Below are 18,739 nucleotides of genomic sequence, written 5' to 3' on the forward strand. Positions count from 1 at the left end.
TGATCAAAGTTGCCACCATAAAAGATATTCTGTGCTTATGTCGGGAGATGTACAATTGCAATTTCAGACTTAATACTTAAAATTAAATTATTTTGCATAATTTAAATGTTAAAATTTTCTTTACATCTTTGAGTTGCTTTGTTTTCCTTCAATGCATTAATATGATGCTTTATATCTAGATCTGTGTGATTTGTTTCTATTTTGTGAAGTCCCCAAATTAAACATACATTCACCTCAGTTGTGAAGTCCCCAAGTAAACATACATTCACCTCAATTGTGAAGTCTCCAGAGTAAACATATTTACCTCAGTTTTTAAAGTCCCCAAAGTAAACATACATTCACCTCCATTGCAAAATCCCCAAAATAAACATATATTCATCTCATCTGTGAAGTCCCCAAATAAACATAGTCACTTCAGTAGTGAAGGCCCCAAAGTTAACATATATTTACCTCAATGGTGAAGTCCCCAGAGTCTACATATTCACCTCAGTTGTGAAATTTCCAAAGAAACATCAACCAAAATTGATCTGGTATTACATTGTAATGGATTTTGGTACCAAGGGATATGTTACATGTCTTTAACATTCTTGTGAAGGTAATATTTTAACCATGCTGGTACAAAGGGCAAAATATAAAGATGAAATATATATAGTACATGTAGTTTGCTTTTGCTAGGAAGGAATAATTAATTAATAAGTGTGTGAAAGGAGAGAGGGTACAAATAAAGCTTTTCTTGTTGTAACGCCAAAATCATGTACAGTAGCAAATTCATCTATTACATAGATATGTATACATGATTTTAAGTGTTAAAAATGTTCTGCTTAGGTAAGTATGTGTTGTGCTAAATATAGAAGAATTTAGGATGTACAGTCAATTATAGTTAGACGGTTAGCTAGTTATTTAATGGTTATTACACATATTTATTTACTTTATTTGATCCCAAATTTATGTTCTCATTATGAAACATGCAATTAATTAATGTCTGCCTAATCAACTAATTGCTAATACAGATTGAAGTAACAGTGTTTAATGTAATTAATATGGTGACAGGGTGTCAGATTTTTGATCCAGGCATGTTGTTATGGATGGGGATTGCTTTGTCCTATAACTGGATTGAATTTTTAAAGATTTCTAAAGTTTTCCATATCAGCCATGTGGGTTGTGTTAAGTATATAGTTGTAGTTACCAGTGGTTTTCAAATATCAATACCAGTCACTAGGGTTGTGTTAAGTATATAGTTGTAGTTACCATTGGTTTTCAAATGATGCCAAAAACTGAGACACTTACCTGTATGAAATTATTGTCTGCAATGTTGTTGGTTATCAGTGTGTATAAAAATGTATACCAAAAACTGATTTGATTAAAAACTGAATAATAATTATATAGATATCTACATTTTCTTAATAATAGCATATTTATGTAAGATGTGTACTGTGTGCACTTGATGAATTACAGTCTAATGGCTCTGTCTTTAACTATTTCAAATATTTTTCTTAAAAAAGACACAAATAAAAAAACTTTGAAAAGTTTACCCAGCTGATAGCAAACACCATTTTCTTGAATTTGTTAAAATAATACAATTATCATCTCATGACTTCCTGTTATAGGAAGGGAAATTTAAAAAGGATTTTCCAATCTCAGCTGTCATTAGTGTTACAATCCCTGCATATTTTGGATGAACCTGGATATTATATTCCACAAAGTAAAACTGTTTATTTATGGAATTCATATAATTGTAAATATGGAAAAAAGATTTAATGATTTGAAGATTTTGTATATTTCAGAATTGAAAAAGCCACGAGTAACTGCTCTAGGTGTTTTGCCAGTCAAAGAAAGGTAATTCATTCAATTAAATTTAGTATTGATTGATATGGGAATTTTTGGTCACATCGGATTGAAGATACATGCAGCCAAATCAAATTCAAATCTGCACTTTTTCAATGATCAAGGTCATGTCTTAGAAGATTTAGACTCCAGTAGGTATACTTGTCAGATTTTATAATGCATTGATGTATCCTTAATTAGCTCCTTTGTCATATATTGAAGTTTTTCTACATTGTCATTTACACTTATAAGTTATAGAAATATGTTATTACAGTTAAACATGTGTATAATGACACTCAAGATTTCTCACAAAAGTGGTCTTGATATACAGGTAAAAGTGATGTAAGTTGATTTGACAGCACAGAGAGAGAGATTGTGTTGTGATGTGATTTGGATTTTTAACGTAGCTTTAACAGTTTTTCAGTCATATCGCTACAATGTCTGCAATATGGCAGTTTATTAGTGATGTCTAGCACTGGGGCATCATGCCGCAGACATGTAGCATGATGTCCCACCCATTCACATTATCCTGACACCAGGCCAACCAGTCCTAACACTAACCTCTTAATGCTGAGTGCCAAGCAAGGAAGCTGTTAGTACCATTTTTGTAAGTCTTTGGTATGACTTGGCTGGGGATTGAACCCATGACCTCCCGCATCCGAGGTGGACACTCTAACCACTAGGCCACCAGAGCGGTTGAGAGAGAGAGAGAGTGTGTGAGAGAGAGAGAGAGAGAATGAAGTAGTTTTGTTGAAATCAAAATTAGATAACCAAGTGAGTTTATGTCTTGAAGTGCAGGCAGTCAATTCATATTAAGGACAAAGTGGATGTTAACAGCAAAGAATCACTAGTGGATGCAGACAAACTCAGTAAGAAATGTTTCAGTTCCTTGGAATATCTGTCTAAGTGTTTGGATTGGGTAGCAGTTCATTGGAATATCTACGTGATTAGATTGGGTAGCAGTTTGTTGGAATATCTAAGTGGTCAGATTGGGTTGCAATTTGTCGGAATGTTTGTTTGGCCAAGCAGTTAGTTACCTTTTATTGATAAACCGCAATAAAGAAGGGTCTAGCATGTAAAAGAGCTGCATGTACCAAATAGGGAAAAAAAGGGAGGCAAATACATACCAACGTTTTTCTTTTTCTCACATTTGGAAGAATTTGTTGACATTTTTTTAATGAAAATGTCATGGTCATGCTATGAATACTTATACCTGCCATACTCCCAGACACCTGGGGTGTGTCTGTGTTCTGATTCTCAAAAAGTTCCCAAGAGGGGTCAGTGCATGTGGCCCTGAAAAGTGAGGGGTCAGTGCCCTGAAAAGTGAAGTCCAATTGAAAACAAGCTATATTTTCATATGAACCTATAGAAAATGACTGGAAATTTAAATTTAAATAAAAGGAAATAAGATATCTGTTTATTTGAAGCATTTAATAAGCTTACAAACAAAAAATAGTTGATACACTTAGCATTGTTAAATATCATCACCATACACATACACACGCTGACACATAATCACAGCCATGCTAACATTGAATAATAAAAAAAAACATACAGTTTATGTCTTTAAAATCATGTCCACAGTAGAAACTACTCTTAATTAGATGCAGACATTGTAGCTGTCATTAGTTCTGTAGGGATTTGAAGGTAAAGGAAAGGTAATTTCAGCTCATTTTTCAACTCATTAAAGATCAGATAGTACTGTTATTGAAGCTTCCTTTCTGGGATTGCCTGCATGAATCCTGGTCAGAACTGAGTTTGTCCTTTTCAACCATAATGCTGTCATTGTCAGAACTCTTTGAGTTACCTAACATCAAATGAATTTGGTTGTTCCACTTTACCTTTGCAGATTATCTTAATTGGCTTCCCCCACAGTAGTGTTGAAAGGACTTAACATGACATCATTGTAGTCAGTCAGTTAAGTACTATTATGTAAAATGGTGCCTGCTTATCTCTGACCTTTTAATTACACATATAATGATGTTTAGGTGTATAAACTGCCCTGAGTACATACTACATGTTATAAGAATATATGAGGCGGTCAAAAAATCTCTTTTTTTTTCTTTCTAGGATTACTGAAAGTTATTTTTTTTCAAAACAAGACTGTGTCAAGGAGTTTGGGAGTTAAACGAATTGTGTTTTTAGTGTGACACATTGTATTATGTCAGCTATGCATACTGCTTTTGATAGCCTTGAAAATGTTTGCATATTGGTGCTAATGTTAAGATATTAATGAGGTTGTTTATATTCCAAACAACGTTTTTTTTAAGCAACATTTGTTAAATGGAAGTAATTAATTTACCACCAGGAAAGTTTGATAATTTTAACCTTTTCCATGTAATGTTTGAAAAATTTTTCATTGTATAAAACTCTTATATATTTATATATTTTTACGTGTGTACTGCCATCAAAATTGACTGAATCAGAATAAAATGGGGTACACTTTTTTGATGTGTCATTTATATGTAAGTGTATTTAAATACTTTTGACAGTTAATGCTTGTGACTGTCATCAACAGTGACTGGATCTGGATAAAATGGGGTATTTCTACACTTTTTTGATGTGTCATTTATATGTAAGTGTGTTTAAATACTTTTGACAGTTAATGCTTGTGACTGTCATCAACAGTGACTGGATCTGGATAAAATGGGGTATTTCTACACCATTTAGTTGTACCATTTTTATGACCTATCAAAGAATGTGTTAGTGACATGTAATGTCACCCTTGTCTGTCTTTTCATCAGTCCAGTTAAGTTTTCAGGTCAGTAAGTTTTCAGGCTCTATTGTGTGGTATTCATGTTCCATGAACACACTTCAATTTTTATTCTACTTGTTACAGTTATGCAGTACCAGGCCTGAAAGTTGTGATGGAGGGCAAACCTGTTGCAGAGGCAAGGGACATAACTCTCGAGGAAATGGTCGAGGTGGGTAATGGTTCTGTTATGGATGTATCTACCAAGCTTGTAAATATTCATTTCTCTTAATTCCACTCATAAAACTAATATTAACTTGAAAGTTAAGTTACCCACATTTCACATATGAACCTTGAACACAGACTTAAGATGCTGAAGAAACAATATGATTTGATTGATTTATCATTTCCTTTAAAGTTGGTCAGTTAAATTTCCTTAGGTCAGTCTGAAAGTCTAACAAGTGTTTCTAAAATCAGGGTAGGTAACTATGAACTTAATATATATTGGGTGATTTCTACATCAGTTCTTTATATTTCCAAATATTTTTTTGGGAAAAAAATTTAACTCCTGTGATTTGACATTTTGTTTGGATTTATTATTTTATGATAGGCATATGTAACTTCTGGATGAGGTTTAATTCTGCCAGTCTGTTTTCTGATCTCAACAATTGTGAATTTAAATGGCACAAAAATGGGTACATACTAAATTGGCCCTTTTTTGCCTACAAATTGGCCCTTTTTTGCCTACAAATTGAACCTTTTGATTTAATTTTGTAGAGGAACATTTGAACATTTTCAATGCATTATACAAAGTTTTGGAAATACTGTTTATAATTACTGTACTAACAAAAGCCCCCAAAGTTGGTTATGGACAACAAAAAATGTTTCTTTGGCCAAAGAGATAATTGTCAGAGATTTTGTTAAGGATGGGATTTTGAAACTGGGCAGACGTACCTCAACAGATATGGCTACCAAAATGATGAGGAAGATAATCAACAAATCAGGTATTTATTGAGAGGTCTGCTTATTGCAACAGCTAAAGAGAAAAAGGCACAAATGAGTTAATTCTCCTTAATTCAGTCTTCAATAGGTGCTTTGAGTGTGAACCAAGATTATATTTCAGTATGATCTGTATAATATTTACAGAGGTTCTTTTTCAGTATGATTTGTATAATATTTACCAAGATTCTGTGTAACTATGATTTGTGTAATATTTACCAAGATTATATTTCAGTATGATTTGTATAATATTTACCAAGATTCTATTTCAGTATGATTAAGATTATGTTTCAGTATGAATAAGATTCTATTTCAGTATGATTTGTATGATGTTTATATTGCCAACATCTTAGAGTATCGTTTTAGTTTTATAATGATTTAATGACCACAAATTGAATAATAAAATAACTTTTTAGATGGAAGATCTACAATTTTCATTTTTGTTAAGCTTACTTTGGCAGAAGCTCAAAACAGTGATAATTTTGATTTCTGTCTGCTTGTCTATATTACCCTCTGTCCATCCATTTGCACCATTGATTAATGTTAAGTTTGTACAGTTTGTTTATTTCAGTAACATTTTATCCCACTATCTTTGAATTTGGAATATAGTTTCAGTATGCATTTATCTCTAACTAGCTAAATAAATGCCTGCTTTATTGAAGGAAATGGGTGGGTTTGATGTGCAGGCCCTAGTTGGCTTCTTAGAGAAAGAATAAAAAATAAAGTTGTATTTTTTGGACAATATTTTTAATTAAGACCCAAAAGAATATTTTAATGTGGTGAAGATACAGACATTATATGATCATATTGTTTAATACTCTTGGTTCTTGATTTAAGTATCCATTAACAATAGCTTTGGAATTAATTTGTTCAAAATCGGCTTTTTTTAGTGATCAGGATCTACTTTGTCCAATAAAAGAGAAACATTGAAAAAAAATGACCTATTACCTTAACAAAACATTGCCTTTGTAGTACATTCCCTTTTCCCAGTATATGGCATGTAATGGTCGTTGATGTCCATGATATTGATCCATTTTTCACTTGGAAAGCTATTTTTTATAGCCTGGGTCATTGATGCCATCCAGTGCTCTCTGTGCTCAAGATAGACTATTAGGGTGGAAATTGCAATAAAATACAATTTTCTTGTCTTTCCACGATTATTCTGCTCCTCCCAGGTATTGGCATGTAGAATCTTTCCATGATGATTCTACCCTCTGCAGGCATAGGGATGTAGAATCTTTCCATGATGATTCAACCCCTGTATGCATAGGGATTTAGAATCTTTCCATGATGATTCTACCCCTGTATGCATAGGGATGTAGAATCTTTATGCAATGATTCTACCCCTGTATGCATAGGGATGTAGAATCTTTATGCAGTGATTCTACCCCAGTATGCATAGGGATGTAGAATCTTTCCATGATTATTCTACCCTTGTATGCATAGGGATTTAGAATCTTTCCATGATGATTCAACCCCTGTATGCATAGGGATGTAGAATCTTTCCATGACGATTCAACCCCTGTATGCATAGGGATGTAGAATCTTTCCATGATGATTCTACCCCTGTATGCATAAGGATGTAGAATCTTTCCATGATTATTCTACCCTTGTATGCATTGGGATTTAGAATCTTTCCATGATGATTCTACCCCTGTATGCATAGGGATTTAGAAAATTTCCATGATGATTCTACCCCTGTAGACATAAGGATTTAGAATATATATATATATATATATATATATATATATATATATATATATATATATATATATATATATATATATATATATATATATATATATATATGCATTTACTGTACAATGTTCAGCTTTTCCCCAATATAACATGGTAGTCAGCGTCCTTAACTGCTGACCATGTTAGGTACTGAACAGTGGCATAGTGAAAATAATAATCAAAATGTTGAGTGTACTTGTGTGTTTGTTGGGCAGGGAGCCAGAACACCAGTACAATGTATAGTTATAATGTTCATTTATTTAAATTATGTTGGTTTTGTTTTCATTTCATGGTATTTATACATTTCATTATGTTTGATAATATTTTAAAAAGTAAATAAAAATATACCCAGCTTTTGATTGCTTTCATTCAACCCATACTGTCATACATATGACATATGATCAGATGGTGAATACCATTACAAACAATGGTATGAACCCCTTCTTTTTATAAATATACTTCCCATTTATAATTTATATCTACAGCTGCATCAAGTTTAAAATGATTACAATTGTTGTAAGTGCTTTAAAAAAAAAAATTCTGGTTGCTCTCGCAGCCTATGCAGCCTGATGTTAAAAGCTTCATTCTTTTTTAAATAGGAGCTCACAGTCAGATATTTACAACTTATACACCCATTTTGCAATTAAATAAATAAATATCTGTCTGTAACAAGTGTACTAAATAACGTCAGGCGACTTTTTTAATCAATAGAATATCTCGTTTTCAGTTCAAAATATGTTACATATGATGATTAGTAACTGAGTGATGTCACATTATGTGTAGCACACTTTTAGCAATTCCAGAACATAGAGTGATGTTGTTGTTGTTATTGTAGGGTTTAGGGCCATTTTTCAGCACATGATAGGCAAATGGTAAAGGAAGAACCTGGGAAAAGCCGAGAAAGAACCACCGACCCACGAGAAGCTACTGGCAAGCTTTCTCACATACCCACATTAGCTGAATCCAAGACTTGAACCCGTGCAGATGGAGGTGAGATGGCAGTCATCCGTAACGGAGACCACTTTAGACCACTCGGCCACTCTGAACACAGAATGATAGAAAAAATGACAAACTTATTTTCATGCATGTAATCCATTTAAAATCCATTGATGTCTGAAATAAATATATTTGTTCACAAAAAGTACTGATCTAAATAGAACAAACACTTTTCACTCACGGGATGTGCATTTCCTATTGAAAGTATTTCATGATTTTAGGTTATTTGAGACCAGATCATTCATCTTTTAGGTTTTTTGGTTTTTTTAATTTTTTTATTCCAAGTCTATAATATTTCTCAGTTGCATAATTTTAAACGGCTCAATGTTCCGGCTTTCTATCCACATCAGTTCGCAAATGGAAATATGGCTTCATGAATAGCTTGGATTGTTTCCAGCAGGTTCTCCTGGTCACTCTCATTAGTAGATGTTATTGATCGGGATGTAAATGTTCTTTTTTGGCTCCTAAGAACTGGATGATGTCTGCATCAGTCTTACATTTGATATTTGGGCAGTCCTTGTCAATTTTGGTTCAGTTCTGAACATGTCTTGATAGTATATTTGACATTATGATCATGTTATGACAACATAGCTGACATTATGATAATGTCTTGACAACATATTTGACATCATGATCATGTCTTGACAACATGTTTGACATTATGATCATCTTGTTACATATATCTGACATCATGATAATGTTTTGATATATTTGTCATTATCATGTCTTGGCAACATTTGACATTATGATCTTGTCTTGATAACATATTTGACATTTTGATCATGTTATGACAACATAGCTGACAGTATGATCATGTCTTGACAACATATTTGACATCATGATCATGTCTTGAAAACATTTGACATTATGATCATGTTATGACAACATATTTGACATTATGATCATGTTATGACAACATAGCTGACATTATGATCATGTCTTGACTTCATATTTGATATTATGATCATGTATTGCCAACATATTTGACATTATGATCATGTCTTGACAACATATTTAACACTATGATCATGTTTTGACAATATATTTAACATTATGATCATGTCTTGACAATATATTTAACATTATGATCATGTCTTGACAATATATATAACATTATCATATCTTGACAATATATTTAACATTATAACATGCTATTAAAGATGTCTTGTATCAAAAATCTTAAATGGATGTATTGAGTCAGTGATGTTATGTGATAATGTGATATGATTTGAACCTCTACAGGCTAATAAGCTGCGACCCGCCACCCCTGGCACACCAGAAGAAGTAGATGCAGGACAGGAGGCTGAGGGGGAGGAGGAAGGAAGGAAGCAACAAGAGAAGAAGAAACCAGCTATTCTGGCATCTGAGGGGACAACAGCAAAGATGGTGTTGACAGCTCGACCTCCACCGTATCCTCCCTCAACAAGAACTCCTCGCAGGAGGATAAAAAGTCCAAGTAAGATGGTCATAAAACTTCAAGTTTTTGTTTTTGTTAAAAAAAATTTATAGATCTTTGATTTTAACATTACTTTCAGATTTTTATTTTCTCAGGAAGGAAGATGTGGGACAGCATTTTTCTGTCTCGTGGTTTTTAATCTGACAGTGAGTGATTCATTATTTTGTAAATGATTAGTTTTATATCCCATATCAAAATATATGGCAGTGATTTTCAGTGTTTATTATACAAGCTTCTCAGTAATTCAGATTAGTATATGATGCTAAATCTGATTGTTTGATTCGGACCAAGCATACATTAGATGAAAGGGTGATGGTGTTGGCTATACTGTACTTAATTTACATATGCCTTTTTTTTTTTTTGATTTCACAATTTATTTTGCCATGGAAACATTTAACGACTAATATTTTTCAGCCCATATACATGTCAAAATTGTATAAATTAAAATGAGAAGAAAGGAATGAAGAAAGATAGTCAAAAGTAATACCTTCTGGAACACTTACTATTACCTGTTAGCAAATACCAATATATCCATCCATCTGTACTTGAGTCTATCCATACTGTATAGCACAATTCTTCTTCATTTATGATTTTTTTTTTTTTTTTAAATTATTTTATGCATTTGATCAAGTTTGTTTTGAGATTTAATGTCAAGAAAAAGTGTTAAATTTGATTTCATAATTTCAGATTTGAATGAATTATATTCCTTTTTTTAATGAAGTTAGAGCATTTATATATATATATATATAATGTTTATTATAATTTTGGGGAAGAGATTGCATGTAATATTACAAGATGATCATGGCATGGCTTCTGAAATTTTATATGTATTTTTCTCATCCACGAAAAAGTAGTTTTTTCTTCTTAAAAGTACGAAAAATAATGTATAAAAAGTTTATTCTGGGATCACGTAGGGCTTCTCTAATGTCGCAGACTTTGATTTTTTTCCTTATTGGCAGCAAAATATACCATCTGGCAATTTGTTTTTATTGGCGACATTGTTGGCTGTTTAAACTTGTATATACAACCATTGGTTTGGAGTGGAAAAATTCAGAGGCCCCATGAAAGGAAGCCGCAAACTGGATATAAATGCGCTGAAATTTATCTATTGCTACAAGAACAAATTCTTTGTCCATATTGACAAACCATCTAAACAGTGCATTGTTATATCGTAATCTGCTTATCTTGACATCTAGCATGAGTACTGTATGTTGTGACATAACCGCTTTTTTGTTGTTGACATTTTTGGTAACAGAGATCAACCAGACGAGGCATTATCTCATAATCTATCTTTTGTTGGATTTTTGGCTGCTCGATAGTAATTAATATGTTAACAAAGACTGACATTCTTATGTGGATGGTAAGTAAAATTCCTCATCTTTCCACCCAGAATTAAATCCTTCTGAACACTCACATTTTATTTAATAATCCCTGTCAACAGACCAGGCCACATGCGTCTCTATCATACTTTGACCCTTTGTTAAATTTCTGATGCATGCATGGAAGGCAGCATCATGCTGCTACCACAAATGTAAAACAAAACAAAAAAATTAAAATAAAACATTAAAAACCAACATCTTACTTATTGGTATTCAGTAGGCAGGAAGGAACAGTAACTAGGCTAGTCCAAATGATGGCCAATTCCTTTGTAAAAATGTACCCAGATAAAGTAGTTTGCTGAAATTTCAAAGGAAACAGATTACCTTTGAAGCACTCATTGTTATGAAAACGTGCTCAGCAAATGGAAAAAAATCAGTCTCAATGATGTAATACAATTATTTGATGTTGCCGCCACAATAAGAAATAGGCATTTGTCTGGTTCTCCAATGCTGGCCTTTAGCAGTGACTTCAATAATGCATGCACTCGTCATCAAAGAAAGCCAACTGCAATCTTCAATAAAAACAAAAGAACGTTTCTTCAAAGGAAGTCAGTGCCAAACTTAAATAAAAGTAATGGAATCTGATGGATTTTTGCATTTTCCAACGTGACTGGAACATGTTAACTGTGCCGTGAAATTTTCCATTTTGCAGGGAAAAAGTTTATGCTTACGAATGCTACCAAGGGTGGCTTAAAATGCAAACTAACTTTTACCGACTTGGGATATACTGAAAAGTAAATGTGCTTTGTCATTCGTTACATGATTGTGTTATGTCTTTCCACTGAATTCAGACCAGTATGACTGTGACAAAATTATTGAATATTTTAAATCTGTGGATTCATTGTATATGATGAGATTCGAGGGTGAGTACACGGTGTTGATACTCTATTCATGCTATACATTAGACATGTATATATACACATTATTCACATATATGTACCAACTTGTGGTTCTCTAGTTAAAGTAAACTACTATATATGCCTTCTCTGTTTTCACTACTGGTGTATTTCTCATTTAATATGTATCAATTTAAGATGGTAACTGTGCTGATGAAGCACGTGTTTTATCACTTGCATTTATTACCTACCCCCCTCATGACATTTAGTGGGGTACATGCATTATTTTCTTCAGCTAACTGACCTGGCTGCTTATAACACGGTTTGGTCTATAACACAGTCGGGTTCTATGGCTCCCAACTACCTTGTTATAGCGGGGTCACACTATACATATATATTATTGTGAGGGAGTACTATTACATGAAACATGTTATAATGAGTGGTCTTATTGTGAAGGTGTGTTGTATATTGATAAATGTTTGTGTTAAATTTCTATGTTTGTGCAATTTATTTACAAGCAAACAGGAAATGTATTGCTTATGACTAAACAAATGTGTAGAGTAGGCACAGTATTTGGTCATGTACTTTATGCTGTTTCCACTTATGCTAGTGGTAAATCATTGTGGTGAGTTAATAAACACATGAAAAGGTTTTTGTAATCAAAGTTGCTAATGTCAACAAACTTGAGTACTTCTTAATGTGGATCTAAATGCATCATGTGACAGCACCTGAATTTCTTTGAGGTTACATTTTCAAGATCCATTTGTGATCACAAAAATTTCACCATGAACAATTGTTTCCCCTTGTAACGGTATATACCTTTTAGTCTGTCAAACATGGACAGAGACCATGAGAATTTCATTATCACAAAACTTTCTGCTTGGTATTTATATTTGATATGCATATTTAAGTAAACTAGGCATTATGTTTCTTTGTATCTGATGGACCAAGAAGAAAATATTTCCACAGTTGCTTTAGAAAGCAGATACAGGAAGGCCATGAATATATAATTGATTTAAATATTGAGTAAGTGATTATTCTTCAGTGCTTTTGTAAACATTGCAGTTTGAAAAAAGAGAAAGAAAAGGATCAGATAAGTCCGTTTTCAGATTAAAAGAGCTATATACTTTTGAATTTCATGCATTTTTTTATGTCCTATATTTTCTGTTCCCAGTTGCATTTTTTTTTCAACGTGAAATTTTCATTATTTTAACTACATTTGTAAATTGCAGTGAAGAATGGTCGCACAACCGGCATGTCAGTTGCCAGCACTGAAATAATGTTACCAGATGAATCAGTGTATCGACAATATGATGACATTATTGCTGAGATGGACGTTGATCTAGAAAATGTACAGACAGCAGTTGGGGAGGAGAAGAAGACAGAGGAAGTAAAGGAGGGGAGGGGTAGTGGAATATCAAGTGCTGTAAGTGCCGATTATCGTATATCATGATATCTCAGTCTATGAACATTATCATGGATTCTGTAAAGTCAGTAAATTTGCAACATAAGATTTTAATGAAAAAACTTATAGACAGTATTGTGTCAAAACCTTTCTATTGCATACTAATTTTAATATAATTTCCTCACAGAAATTGGCCAGCTAAAATCAGTTCATTTACATTATGAACATTAGATAAAGCTTGGATTGCGAACCTATGCCTGAAGAAAACTTTGTACATAGTTCTCATTCTTCCGCAAGATCAGGAAAAAGTTGGGAGAAAGAATATCTTTATTTCCAAGCTGGAAAAGAACTTTAATTTTTTTAATATTAATCAGAGTCATTGAAAATCTTGGAATTTTCATTCACATCTTGATAACAGAAAATATGGAATTGAGTCATAATTGAACTTATTGGTAGTTAAATTCATTCTTTTCTTATAGAAATTTTTGGTGGTTGTCGAAGGCGTAAATCATTTTAGGTACAGTTGCAGCATAGATCATTTTTATGCCAGCCCTAAACATATTTGTATGGTAAATTCAAGTACTGGGGCAATTGGATTAGCTAGTAGACTGGTTATCCCATAGTATACTTGATAGCTGTTCCTATGCCAAAATTAAAAAGACCAGTCTAGCATTACATTGTGTCACAATGTTGTCTGCGACCTGTCATCTTAGTAAATGTTAGTCAAAAATAAAGTTTTTCTTCCCAGTTCCCATTTTGATATGTAAAGGTAATGAAATTATATATGATAAATCTTAGCTTATTATTTGTTGTTTTGTACTGAGAACACTGTTTTCTTTAAATCCTGTCTATAGTAACCTTGATTAGCAAACTTGATACTTAAAAGGGGTTCAGATCATGGAAATATTATGTTTAGAATGAAAATGGCATGTTTAAAACCCTTCTAGTATTAAGCTTTTTGGGTGCCAGTGTTTTCTTTAGTAAGAGTGTAAGTAGTTTAGTAGTAAGTTTACTTTGTTGAGTAAAGTGATGACAGGCATTTTCTCTGAGACCTACCTGCGTAAGTGGATTTGTCACAGAACCTTCAGCCCTTATTATACAAAAGCAAATAATTTGTATGGGCTTCTTGTCAAAATTTTAAACAACCCATTTCTAAAACAAGCCATCTGCCTACTAATATAAGCAGTGAAGACGTGTTACATGAAGATTTTTATTCTGTTAATTAAATTGAGTTACATGCAAATTTACATGAATTTCATTAGATATACTTGTGTATAGTCATACAATCTGTAGATTAGTACATGGTCATATATCAGATTTATATGAATATGAATAATAGTGACTTGTTTATAGTGATACATCCTGTGGTTTTGCATAAGGTCATATGTCTGATTTATACGAATTTTGATTGTATTTTGTATATTTAATTTGTATTGTGTGTTGGTTTTTATCCATGATTATTTGTTATGTAATTTAATTTGTATTGTGTGATTGACCTTTATCCATAATTGTGGGTATGAGTGTATGGCCTACCTGACTAGTGTCTTGTTATTTTGTAAACAGCTTATCACATAGCTTATATTTGTCTGTGAATTTAGATTATATATTAATATTAATATTATTTGGAGGTAAACATATTTGCTTCGTTTGAGTTTTAGATACAACCTTTATTTTGGCCTTAGAATTTTCTAGTAATGAATTTCATGTACAATTTGTTGGAAAATTCCATTTTAAAAATGACCTAGGTCCAGGGCATTTTGGTGTGTCATAAGTCAGGTGAAAGTATGTATACAAGTCTGAAGTAAACATAATTCTTTCTTCACATCTTAACATCAGTCTTAATGGAATCAATTTTAGCTGTGTTCAATTGAGAGGATTTAATTGATTTCTTTAAATCATTCATTGGTGTTACAAAGTGCTCATTGATTTAGGACAAAATTACTATTTTGGGATTACTGTGAATTCATTAAGGACACTTTTGGTTACACCATTGTGATACATCAAGACTGTTGGCACATTAGCACATTTGCAACTACTGGCATATCAGCACATTCAGAATTGGAATTCATTAGGAATCCTCTACTTGTTTGGACTTGTGATAGAACTTTTAGGAATATTTTGGATTTAATTCACAATACTCTAAGTTCTTTTTCAATTTTCACATGTATTCTAGGGAAATAAATTATTTATTTTGAAATTTTACAAAACATGTTGGTTTTTGCTCTTTTCTGTTCTTTAGTTTAAGACCACAGAGTCATAAGAATACATATAGTAACTTGTTTATAGTGATAATTCCTGTGAATTGGTACATGGTCTTATCTCATATTCAAATGCTATGGAAAAGTTTCAAAATAGAAATAACTTTTGATTTTAAAAATGCACACTTTCTAAGTCAAAATGGTTTTTAATTCCATTCTGTAAGAGTAATAAGTGAACTTGAAAAAAATATTGTATTGTCCTGGAGTAAAGCTGGAAAAGAGTTGGAAATTGTTTTATTGTTTTTAGCTCACCTAGCCTTGATGTCAGGTAAATTTGTGGTTATGTCCTTTGTCCATTGTGCATCATTTGTTGTGTATAATTTAAAAATTGTTCTTTACATATTTTTAAAAAATCCCATTACCACTTTGCACATAATTTTACAGGAACCATTCTGACATGGCCTTTCGTTGATATTGATTTGTATGGCAAGCTTTATTAAACATAAAAGCTCTTGTAAGAATTTCACAAAAACTGTTAAAACAGATTTTGACAAAATTTGACACAAAGCATGCTGGCATTTAATCTTTCAGATTTTTTTTAGTGATGTCAATTTTTTTATCAAATATGGCTGATGTTACTATGCGACTTTTAAATTGCTTATTCTCAGAAGCTTTAAACAGAATTTGACAAAATTCGACAGAAAGTATTTCAGCATGAAGCTGTTGATATTTTCAGATTGCCAGTATGCATCATATATAGCTGCAGGTACTAAAAATAGATTACTTTAAAATAATTTCTAAAAAATCACTGAGCAGGATTTAACTTGATTTTGCAGAAAGCATTCTGGCATGAAAACTTTTCAAATATGCTACTGATCCATGTTCAAATATGGTTGCCAATACTGGCATGAAGACCTGTTCAGTTTATACAAATTATGTCAACTTGCTGTCAAATATGGCCACTAGTACTAAAAATTGACAAATTTTCACGTGACATATTAGAATAAAAAAATGACCAGAATTGAACCAAACTTTGACAGAAACATGGTATGAAGGCCTTTTAGTTTGTAAAAATGACGCCAGCTCCTTTTCAAATATGGTCATTATTACTATAAAAAAAAAGCAATAGAACAATCTCTACATTATTTCTTCTCAAATACTATTGAAAAGAATTTAATTAAATTTGAGAGAAATTATTTTGGCATAAAAGGCATTTCAAATTTATATACAGAATGCCAATCTGTCAATAAATAATGCCATCATTATTAAAAAAATAAAGGAATTTTTTTTACCAACTTCTGAAGATTTGCAGAACAGAATTTGACCTAATTTGATAAGAAAGCATCCTGGTGTGAGATCTTTTAAAATGCTGAGCTGATGCTTTACATATGACATTATCATCATCTGAAGATGTGATTGTCAAGAAATCACTATCCTCTCATAATTTGTTTTAGAGTAGGTGTCTTTTTTGAGCTTGGTTTTAATGACACCTTTATCATTATTGGCTATATCGTCTGGAGGAAATGAGAGTTATATGCCTTTCCCATGGATACATTGAGGCAGCCAGTTCAGGCCTGCCTGGAACCTTCAACCCTTGAATTACAAATTTGGCACTCATCCAACTGAGCTACCATGGCTTTTTGAATTGTTAAGGATTCCTTGAGTTTCATGTTGTCTTGCTTGATGACTATCAAGCCTCCTTATTTTTTTGTTTTCTTTATTCATGATAGGCTAGGTCGGTCCAAGCCATGCTGGAGGAGGCAAGGAAAATAGCCAGTCCTGATACTCCACCCATGTACCAAACACCAACCTCACCCAAGAAGAAAGAGAAAAAATCAGCGGCCAAGAAAACTGTTAAAGGTAAAATCAATGCAGAACTGTTATGGGTAAATATGATTATAATTTTTCAGGATATAGGAAATTTGTAAATGAAAATTCCTCAACAGTTACTGAAAATTCTATACTAAACCCAGGAATTTTCCTCCACAACTTGATGCCCAGAAAACTACATAATTGAGTCGTAACTGAACTGATCATGAGTTAAATTTATTGAGTTCTAACCAGAATATTAGGAGGTTGCAGTATGGATCATTTGTGTGCTTGCCATAAATATATTTGTTGAGACAATCCAAATGCTCAGTGGATTAGATTCATCTAGTAGACTTTTTATATCACAGACAGCTCGATATCCATATTTTTTTTAATGGAAGGTTTGAAAACCAGATTAGCATCACAAGAGGCCAGCATGGTGGCGTTAAAGCATAGCCACTTAGCAGATGGGCTAGCAAACTTAGACGTTGTTAAATCGAGTTATGCCTGCATGAAATTGATATGAAAATTATTTATTTTCTCAGAAATTGTGAGAGTATTAAAACTGTTATGTCTTTAATCCGCTGAAAGACAATGAAACTAATGCGTTGATGAACTTTGAGCATTTACTAACGATTTCAGTAGCATGTCGCACGAGCACACAGACTCTCACAACCGTCATTATCAAATATTGTAGAAAAAAATATTAAATGAAAGTCGTATACTGGTTGTAATGAAAATACAAAAACGAAAGAGCACAAAATTCTCTATTTTTTCAAATACTAACTTCAGAGTTTTGTTGTATCATGTGACTACCATGTTGACATGTGCTCTGTCATGCAGGGAGCATACAAAGCAGGGAACCAGACTACTCTGCTTGATAAATCAGACTGGCCAAGTTTCTTGTAGTTGTTCTCGAAATAAATATGTTTGGAATTATATGTTCTTTCTGGTTTGTACAAAAGTTATCAGACTTTCATTTACTAATACGTGAAATTTTGTACAGCAACATTAAAAAGGAGTTTGTTGTTGATATCACGTGACTATTGGACTTCCGATTTCGTTGCTTGAGATTTGTGAAGTCATGTGACTTAACGCAAATGGCGAGTATCGAGTCAGGTTTCATCTGTGTCGAGTTTTGTCTAGTCTGTCAGCTGATTAAAGACATAACAATTATGATACTTAACATTTTTGAGAAAATAAATAATTTTCCTATCGATTTCTTGCAGGTATAAGTTGATATAACCTAGTTTAAATTTGCTAGGCCCGCTGGTAAGATATATAATAGCTCTGAACCAACACTCCATTCCAAAATGTCAAAATGTGAAAAAAATGGGGTTGGAATATTTGGTGGAAGCCCGGATTAGAAAAATTTTGAATCTCTGAGCTTAACTTTGGTGCGAAACTA

The 18,739-nt window shown here is 32.7% G+C and overlaps 1 protein-coding gene across 3 annotated transcripts in view; it reads left to right on the forward strand.

The window, feature by feature from the left end:
* LOC149800271 (uncharacterized) overlaps positions 1 to 18,739 on the forward strand; it is a 171,543-nt gene that overhangs the window by 15,540 nt on the left and 137,264 nt on the right. For all 3 annotated transcript variants that reach the window (XM_089959840.1, XM_089959843.1, XM_089959841.1), the window contains 5 exons: positions 1,785 to 1,836; positions 4,664 to 4,748; positions 9,491 to 9,704; positions 13,152 to 13,345; positions 17,253 to 17,382. In XM_089959840.1, coding sequence (XP_089815966.1) covers positions 1,785 to 1,836; positions 4,664 to 4,748; positions 9,491 to 9,704; positions 13,152 to 13,345; positions 17,253 to 17,382 — 675 coding nt within the window. The remainder of the gene's footprint in view (positions 1 to 1,784; positions 1,837 to 4,663; positions 4,749 to 9,490; positions 9,705 to 13,151; positions 13,346 to 17,252; positions 17,383 to 18,739) is intronic.

Source organism: Sinohyriopsis cumingii, chromosome 5 (genome assembly GCF_028554795.1).
Source record: "Sinohyriopsis cumingii isolate HCF-2022 chromosome 5, ASM2855479v2, whole genome shotgun sequence".
Classification (NCBI taxonomy): Eukaryota; Metazoa; Mollusca; class Bivalvia; order Unionida; family Unionidae; genus Sinohyriopsis; species Sinohyriopsis cumingii.